General features: G+C 41.1%; 1 protein-coding gene across 4 annotated transcripts; it reads left to right on the forward strand.

The window, feature by feature from the left end:
* The first annotated feature begins 2,619 nt into the window (after positions 1–2,619).
* Positions 2,620–8,952, forward strand: LOC108071894 (uncharacterized). 4 transcript variants are annotated; one of them, XM_070284858.1, is made up of 5 exons: positions 2,620–2,696; positions 2,756–2,993; positions 4,911–4,988; positions 5,211–5,543; positions 8,367–8,952. In XM_070284858.1, the coding sequence occupies exon 5, from the start codon at positions 8,433–8,435 to the stop codon at positions 8,754–8,756; it is 324 nt and encodes a 107-aa protein (XP_070140959.1). In that variant the 5' UTR covers positions 2,620–2,696; positions 2,756–2,993; positions 4,911–4,988; positions 5,211–5,543; positions 8,367–8,432; the 3' UTR covers positions 8,757–8,952. The 4 variants fall into 4 exon arrangements, with proteins under 4 accessions (XP_070140959.1, XP_017018311.3, XP_017018310.1 ...); XM_017162822.3 differs by lacking the exons at positions 4,911–4,988; positions 5,211–5,543; XM_017162821.3 differs by lacking the exons at positions 2,620–2,696; positions 2,756–2,993; positions 4,911–4,988; positions 5,211–5,543 and adding an exon at positions 6,522–6,823.
* The last annotated feature ends 534 nt before the right edge of the window (positions 8,953–9,486 follow it).

Raw genomic sequence — 9,486 nt, forward strand, 5'->3', positions numbered from 1 at the left:
AAATTATAGCTTTTATTATGATACACTGATGCCGCCCCGGGCCAAGTGCTGCTGGCGTTGTTAAATTGGCTTAAGGTGGAATTATAGAGCTCCGAATCGAATCGAATCGAAACGAATTGAATCGATACGATACGATAGACTCTGGGGGCAATTGGCAAGGGGCGAAGCCAAGTCAAACAGACAAATGTTCACACAAAATGCAAAGCGAGCTTGCAAAGATCTCCTCTTTCAGAGGGGAGAGTTTCGGGGACAACTGCAGTTCTCTGCAGTTTCCTATGCCCCAGTATCCTCGTCACTCCCATTGGCCCATATGTGGTTGTCAACCAGAGCCAAGTCACTCTTTGGCAATAAAGGAAATCTTCTTACAAAACATTCGCTTAAGTTTATTCAAACAAACTTAGATAACACTCCAAGAAGAGAAGACTGAGAACGACTCAGGGAGATGGTAGGGAGACGCAAGGAGGGCAAAAGGGGACACAGATATCCTGGGCAGGGTGCAGGAGACAAAGGAGCCACCAATCAGTCAGGCGGAATAAGCATCACCGCACGAGCCCTCGAACTTTTCTTCGTCCCTTTGCCCACTCCAATCGTCTCCAATTACAATGTCCTTTTGTTTTATATATGTGACTAAGTACACAGAGAAAAATAAGGTAGTTTATACTAAGATTTGATGTAAGTTGAGTTGGATTACTTGGATTAGCTAATATAATAACAATTTTAATGTTAGAAAATAAACCTTATCCTCTCTCCCTTAATTCTTAATAAATTTCAAACTTTTCTAATACAAAGAAACCCACCCAATATTGATTGCTCCCAGTGTAGAAAGCTAGGAGTGAGAGGCAAGCTAAACGCTTACTTTCTCTCTCACTTCGTTGGCCATTTTTGGCCATTTTGTGTCTGCTACGTTGGCTCGGATTAAATGTATGACCGAGGAGCAGTTCAAAACCATGATTACACTTCAATCTATTTTCTCCTCCGGTCTACTGTCTCCATTTTGTTTTATGTCTTCGCGTGTGTAGAGGAGCAAAAAAAAAATGGGATTGTGCTAAGAAAAATGCGTTTCAAAGACATATAAAATGTTCGAGGGGGATATTGGATATAAACCATTGAATTTAATCAAAAAGGATTTAGGTCTGTGCTAGTCGGCGGAGAGAAGGATGTGCGTGGGCCGTCTCTTTTAGCCACAATGGGTTACTTTTGCTCCGCCTTCGGCTTGACCTTGCGCCTTGAAAAATCGCGCACTCTGCCACGTGCCGCTCCCTTGTCCTGGTCCGGACTCCTGCTCCTCCTCAGACTCTTGCCACTCAAGGAACCCCCCACATAAAGCCACCCATTCCGCGATTCCCGGGCGAAAGTGGTCATAAACCTAGTGGAGTAGTAAAAGTAAGTTGCAGATGCCAGGACATCATGTCCTGATAGCGGAAAGGTTGCTCAATTGCTGCCCGAAATAGTTCGTGTTATTATTATTCAAATCCTGGGGAAAAAGGACAACGACGAGGACAGACGGGGGGGAGCTTAACTGTTTGAGTGTGCCAAAACCATTTAGAAACGACAACCTAAAGTTGAGGTAAAACATTTTATGCCGGTGTATTCTCTAGAGATTTAAAAACAATCATTTTGATGTACCAAAAGTGCGTCATGAAATATTTTATGCCGCTTTTTTTACTATAAAAAATTTGTGGAATGTCTGTTTAGACTTTTAAAATAAATTTTTTACTGGGAAAATTTTTTTTAATATTTTGATTAAATGTAGACAAGGGTAAATTTAATTTTAAAACATTTTAGGAGACTTTTAAAAGCCCTTTTTAGTTTCACTAATTATTATTTTGTCTGCTTTAATATTTAATTAAAACAAAAATAGCTCACAGGCTTAGTAATGTGCCAGACTGCATTTACCAACAATTAGGCTAGTGATTTTAAGTCTCTAGAGATTTTGGAAACAGCCCAAAAACACTTGTTCACCTGGGCTTACGTTTGCCAGCTTTTGGGCTTAAAGTGCAAAGCTGCCGCCAGACAGGTGCCCACATCCTTTCCCGTGATCCTTTCGCTTGCGCTACGCTTTTCCTTTCCGGAGGCGCAGACGCCATTTTAAATGCTGCACAAAAAAAGTGCTTACAGCAATTTGCTGGCAAATGCATAATTAAGTTATTGGCACAACAACGAAAACACTGCAGGCTAACGGAATTATCTAAGCAGATGAGGATGAGGATGCGGCGGCAAAGGGGGTTGGACGTTGCACAGGACCAACCAGGGGCAAGGTTAGCACAGCCCGGGCATCCTGTCTGGCCAACCACCAGAAGGCAACGGAGCGGAGCGGAATCTGGCGAGCGGTGCGTGCAGCAAATTCGTTAACCGTTCCTCAACCCCCTAGCAGGCCTCTTCCTCCTTGGAAATACAGCTGGCGGCGTAAGGCAGGGAGCACTTGGAGAAATTCTGAGCTAGTTATTTATAAATTAAAGTTGAGAATGATTTCTTACAATAGTTAGCTTTTAAGTGAAGGATTTTGTTATAATTTAAAGGGTTTCTGGGACATTTTTTGTTAATTGAAGATTTTAAATCCATAGAAAATGTGTCTAAAAGTAGGCAATGATTTTTCTTTAATATTCGTTTCGAAGGGTTCATTAGTTAACTTTAAGTGAAGCAAGCTTTTTCCAATGAGCCCCTCCAAATGAAATTTTAGAACAAACATTTCAAAAGTAAGTTATTATTAAATTAATATTTCATATTTATTATATTAATCCCTTTTTTCTTTCAGTTTCCCTTACAAAAGTTGTGGAGTTATATTTCCTATGGGCGGTAACCGGGTTCCGCCCCTTTCACACACACACAACACGCACACACTGCAGCCGAGCTGACGGCGATTGCTCAGACGTTATAATTTGTAATCACGCTGAGTGCAGCGACGGCCCAAAAACCAGGCGGGGATGCTGATGATGCTCTCGTCCAGGAAGGATGGATGGATGGACGGATGGCGGGATGGCTGGCAAAAAGAGGTATGAAGCCATAGGCAAGGGCTAGGAGGATAAGCGCCGGATTCGGATTCGGATTTGGATCCAGCAAGTGGTTGTTGACTGCCGGATGCTTAGCAAGGTCTTAGCTGTTATTACGCTCATGTGTCACTTTTACAGCACCGAATGCTGTCTCTCTCTCTCGGCTATCCTGTTGCTTTCTTTTTCTCTCTGTGTATGTGTGTGAGTGTGTGTGCTTTTGCTCATATTTTATTCAGCATGTGTTGGTTAGCCGCTCTCGCTCGCACTTGCTGGCCACTCCATGGACGCTTTTTTCGACGTCTGCAGACATTTTGCCAAGTTAATCTCCGGTTTGTTTTCCTGATAATGGGTTTGTCAACGGTACTTTGTGTTGCCCTCTCTTTCTGCCGCTGCCTCTGACAGAGTCCGTGCTTGTGTGCGTATATCTTTATTAATATTTGCATTCATAAATGCAGTTGTCTGTGTGCTTTATCCTTTTTTCTCTCTATGTTTTTTTTTCTCTGTCTGTCTGATGGACTCTTTGCCTTTTGCAGAGGTCCTTGTTTTTGCAAGCTCGGAATTTACCCTGTCAGGCGGCAAAGGCAAGTAGTGAGGGTGCCAAAAAGGGTCATCTGAATGGGTTATATTCTTTGAGTTCCCTGGAATTATGGGTTTTAGATGAGTTATTCTGTTATGGAGAAACGTTATTGCATAAAATATTAATTAGATCAAATAGGAATGTCTAATTTTATAAACATATCCTTGAAATAAATACATGAAAAATATTCTAAAAAATATTAGACATGAAAATAAACAAATTAGCGAGAAATTTTGAACTTAAAATATTCATTTCTTATTTTTAGACACTTTTTAAATTAATTTCGAGACTATAAAGGACGAAGTTGCCACAAGACAACATTAATCATATAATAAAAACTTAATTTAAAAAAGAAATTGGGTTTTTACTTAATAAATAAATGTTAAAATCACTATTTGTACCAATTATATTTTTTAGGCCAATATATCATTGAAAAATTTGCAAATAATATATATTCTTCTAAAGTTTATATTAAAAATATAATTTTTCAGATTTTAAAGATTTCTGTAATTTTTTAAAATAATTTTTTCTTTCTTTAACAATTAAAAAACAACTTCTTCTTCGGACAAACCCTCCCCCTGTATCACATATACCCTCATCAGGGCGGCTACCCTGCACATACACACCCATCATCCTCCTCCTAGCAGGGACCTTAAAATGGTGTTGCGTTGCAGCCACGCCCACAAATTTTATCCGGGATCCGCCCCCAAATTAATCAAGCGGCTGTTGCAATTTTCCCGCACGTCTCCATCGCACCATGGAGGATGTCTGAATGTGTGTGTGTTTGCAATTCCTCCGGCTGCAATCTGCTTGAACGGGATCAGCAGCCGCATTGGACACCCGAATCACCTGCCGGTGACACGGGGGCCGCACCCAATCCTGGACGGGTGAAAAACACCTGGTCAGCACCGGCCACGGGAGCCGGGATCCTGCAGCTGAGTGTCCTCGCTGCAGCTGCTGCTGGCTGATTTTGACAAGCTCAATTAGGGCAGCACTCTAACCGGATTGAAATCCGGATTCGGGGATTGGGTCCCGGACTGCCGAGCTGTTGTTCTTCCACTGTTTTCGGCCATTATGGGGGGGGGGGGGAAAATAGCGTTTAAATTAATTGCAGTTTTAAGCAGATTGAAACTTGTTAAATAGCGAGCCAACGAGCTTACAATCCGCAGCTGGCGGCGAAGTTTTTACCCAACCGCTCGGTAGGATTCCGGACCACGCACATTGCACCGCCCACACACACACACACACACACACACACACACACACACACGCACGTTGCACACTTAAGATGATAATCATGTTTACGTGGCGCAAGTTAAATTGCTAACGTAATGGACTAACAGCAGGTGAGGACGACTCCACACGCTGGCAGGATTCAAAGGAGCAGCACGACCCGGAAACCAGGCATCTGCAAGTGCACGGTAAATATAAGGATTTCTTTTGAAGATTTTGTTATGAGCCTTAAAAATAAGAGATCTAGAAAATTAGGAAATAAGGGATATTATTTGTAGTCATTAAAGATCCTCTTAGTATATTTATGATTGTTAAAAGTGTTTAAAATCACAAAGTTCTTTTTCAAATTCTATTATTTTTTCTCCCAAAAATTCCCCCCAATTCTTGCCGTGCTTCCAACAAAACTGAAGCTGTTCATGCAGCTCATGCGTGCGGTGCTGTCAGCGGCACATTTCGGCTGCTTGCAAGTGGCCAACGCAACCTGGATGGCTCAGAGCAACTCTCACAAAAAAAAAAGAAGAGAAGGAAGCGATTTGCCTGGACGGACATGCTGCAAGAGATGGGATACCGTTGGGGTTCTTTTGCCTGGGATTGAGGCCGGGAGGGATCGCTCCCGCTCCGCTGCTGCTGTGTGGTGTGCGCTTCATTGGACAACTGAATATGCAAATTGAATTGAGCGTATTATCGACAAGCAGGAGCAGGAGCAGGAAGGAGGAGGAGGAGGAGGAGCGGCACTGGCACAGGTAAGCAGCGACCGGCGCCTGGCCATCAACATAATCGCTCAAGCCAAGGGCTTTGGACGGGATTGCTATGACGATGGCGATGGCGATGGCTATGGCGAGATGGGATCGGTACTTCAGGGGTACTTGACGGTGCCCAGTGGGCCAAGATGGTGGCAAATGGTGCACAAAATTAAAATTTTAATGGCCGGCAGCTGATGCTTGTTTGGCTTGGCTTTGGCTTTGGCCATCAGCGCGGGATGGGTTCAATATGGGATCCCATAGATGAGAATGAGAATGAGGGAGTGGGTGTGGGTGTGAGAGTGGGTTTTCGGTTTGGGTGTGACAGGAGCATGAGGCGCGGGTTGAGCCAAACAAAAGCTCGATTAAAGCCAAGACAAGGCGGCAAGAGCTGCTCTAAAATCATTGCGTTCTGCATATGAATACGTTCCAACCTCCTCTGCATACTTCTGGGTTGCCTGCTCTCAGGTTGCAAGCAACAGCAAAACCGTTGCTTGCTTTCAGGAGGTGCAGGAGGAAGTTTTGCAAACTGTAGTGCCTGCTTTCAGGAATTCAGCAACGGTATCTTCTAAAAAAATCTTTAATGAGACTTTGTAAATTAAGAAATTAAGAAGGTAAATTTTATATGTTACTGAAAGAAGGAATTGTAGAAAAGCTACACTTGGTTTTAATAAGTTTTATTAACATTTTTTTTATAGATTTTATTTTAAAAAATTAAATTAAATATTTTAAATTAAATTAAATATTTATTTATACTTCAAAATTCATGTTTACTTTCCGTTTTTACCCTTAAAGAGCTTTCTTCTCTGCTCAAACGTATGCTCTTACTTGGTTCTTTGTTCTCTTCAACAAATGTGTATGATTAAGTATACATGTGTGTGGAATGAGTGTGCACACACACTAAAGTCTCCGGCTGATTGACGCGCGTAAACAATATTATTTTTTTGTGGAAAGAAGAGACCTCAGTCAACGGCGAGCGCTACTCGCGAGCGGAATTCCAACTCAACAAAAGCCGCCACGAACAAACTGAAAGCGGACAAATAATAATAACAAATAAATAAATAAAAAACTAACAAAAAATTACTCAAATTAGCGTCATGTAAAAAAAAGTACAAACACGAACCGAAAATTGAAGAATAAAACGAAACACAAATACGCAGATGACGTCGTCAATTAGTGCGGCGGTGCAGCAAAGGCGGCAAATGCTGCTCAACGTTGAGAATTTACGGGGACGCGTTCATCAAGTTCTTAAATGTGTGATTAATCTGCATATTGAGTTTTTGGTAATTGAAGGGGGGATATAAACCCACAAAAAAAGTGTTTTTCTAGGCTGAAAAAGTGATTAAATCAGAGAGGAACTTGTCTTTTATATGCTATACTTCATTGTGTATCTTTATTTTATATATAAAAGCAGTACTATATATCTTTATATACATACATAGTATATTGCCTCCTTTCTCCATTTCACCCCGCTTATCAGGCCTTTGTTCCACTTTTCTTATCACTCGATCTCTCAGGGAATGTTATCAGTTATTTACCAAACACTTTCTGTAAACGATAACCAAGCCACTGAACACAGTTTTTGCAAATACAATATTACAAAATTAATAATATTTATATAAAATAAATTCCGTATTTCTTAAATCTGAAAATAATTCCCCAAGATATTCCCAACCTTTTTTTTTTTGACAAATTAATAAACTTCTTTAGTTACTTTCCACTTTTATCATTGCCAACAAACTATTTTATCTATTAACCCCTTTTTTGGCCTTTTGTATCTAGTTGTTGTCACCATTTCCCGTCCCATTTACCTGCCCATTCCCCTTCTCTTTCCACCTGTTATCACCTGTTGTTTAACAGCCGGTTGCCGGCCAACTCTGTTAACAGAGATTTGGAACATGTTAATGCAATTATAGCCTCGCTATTGGGAACAATTTGTTTGGAATACCAAAAAGGGGAGGGGAGTAGTATATGCAGGGGTGTAGCTCTAGGGGATGGCAAATGCAGGTGGCAGTGATTACTTGCACTACTAATTAGACAATGTCGGTTCGGCTATAGGCAAGTGAAGGTGTTAACGATGTTTCAGAACAGTCAGGGTTAGGAAAATAGGAGGGTTTTAAATTAAAATATACAAAGATTAGTTATAGAAATTTTAAATTAAAAGATAAAAAGATTAGTTATAGAAATTAACCAGCAACGTTTAAATATTTATTTATTCTAGAGCAATAAATAGGACAAATATTATATATTTATTATTTTCAATATTTAATATTCATTTATTAAAATTAATAATATCATCAAATATTTATTTAAACAAAATACCTTTCAAATTACCTTGATTAAAATTATTTAAATATTTCTTTCAAGGTTTTGATCCTTCAAAAAATATTCCTCGTATTCCAGACCTATTTTTTCGTAAAGCACTGTACTCTTAGGGGGTGTGCGCCTGAGCCCCTTCTGGTAACATGCACCTAACATGGGCTTAGTTGGCCGGGTTTTGAGTTCCCAGTTCCCTGTTCTCAGTTCCGAGTTCCGAGTCTCCGCTAATTGGGCACTAATAGAGACGAGACGCTATTGACGAGGTTCACGAAAAGATATAGCAACTGAAATCCGAGACTGCTTGGGATGTGGGTGAATGTTTGAAATAGAGGCAATAGCTTGGAGATGGGGAGAACTGAGGCAGGCAGTGGGCCTGGTGAGGCTATCAATGACCGTAACGCCGTCACTGTCGGCTGTCAGTGTCATTTTCAGCGGCACAACCAATGCAAATCGAGCAAAATAAGCGATTTCCACGGCTAATCCAATTTCACCTCCCCGCGAACACAGGTACTGGAATCCGATGTGGCCGCTCTGCTGGATGAGGTGCGTGAGTTTAACGATGACCATGAGGAGATGCTACGCCTGGACAGGATGATCGAGGCTTTGAGAAACTACAGTGGACCCACGATATGCCACGAGTGGCCCTATCCACTCATCTTCAAGGGCACCATCGATGAGGCCCATGTTGCGCAAATACTCAATGCCAGCGAACTGGAGCTGGACAGAGAGCTGGAGAAGATGGCCAATGGGAGGGAGAGCAGCCAGTGGGAAACGGATATGAGTGCAGCACATAGGCGTTCTAAGCTCAGGTGGTTTACCAGGAGAAGCAGCCGAAAACGAGTTGATCGATCTAAGGAATTGCAGCTTTCCGAAGCACTCACTGAATCTAGTCCCTAGAAAACATGAACAAAATATATAGAAAACATAGCTTACGTGTGTATTATTAATTATTATTATCAATTAGAATTCAGAAACAAAACAACCATCACAAACATTTTTATAAAAACTACAAGTTAAGTTTAATTTATTGTTATTTCAAACAAAAAAAAAAGAAACTAAAATGTATAATAAAGACTGTTTTAATATTTCTTAATCTTCCCTTCTTACACCGCCTCTAATATCACCCTCGGATCATGTTGGTATTCAATGACCATTTCTGGCTATTCCATTTACTGCGGTCTTGCGTGTCTGCGGTTGACTTCGATATTAGCTTCCACCACAAACATCTTTCATAGATTATATTTGCGGTGGCGGCGGCGGCGGCACATTGATTTTGACACAAATCACGAATTGCGAATTGCGGAAATTCTACTCTCTGGAGCAGCAGGAATCTTGCCTGAATGTGACATTCACGGAATGCCCATTCTCTTGGACAAATTACAATTTCAGCCGCAACAAGTTACCGCGACTAATTAAAACGATTTCACACGCGGCTCCTTAAAGGTTCCGCAGGAAGGGCCTGAGGGTAAACAACAAGTGCGCTCTTATTTGATGTCTGCCTTATTAATTATAAATAAAACCAGAAAAGACAAACACCAGAAACAATAATAAAACGCGTTTCAGTTTTCCATTGCGAATGTGTGCGAGAGTGTGTGTGTGTGTGTGTAAATTATTCATAACGGTATTA

This window comes from Drosophila kikkawai, chromosome 3L (genome assembly GCF_030179895.1).
Source record: "Drosophila kikkawai strain 14028-0561.14 chromosome 3L, DkikHiC1v2, whole genome shotgun sequence".
Taxonomy (NCBI): domain Eukaryota; kingdom Metazoa; phylum Arthropoda; class Insecta; order Diptera; family Drosophilidae; genus Drosophila; species Drosophila kikkawai.

Excerpts from the sequence above, each read along its gene's own strand:
- LOC108071894 (XM_017162821.3), top strand. The coding sequence starts at position 6,701 with ATGACGTCGTCAATTAGTGCGGCGGTGCAGCAAAGGCGGCAAATGCTG. Across the intron at positions 6,824-8,366 it reads ATCTGCATATTGAGTTTTTG|GTACTGGAATCCGATGTGGC; the intron begins GTAATTGAAGGG and ends CCGCGAACACAG.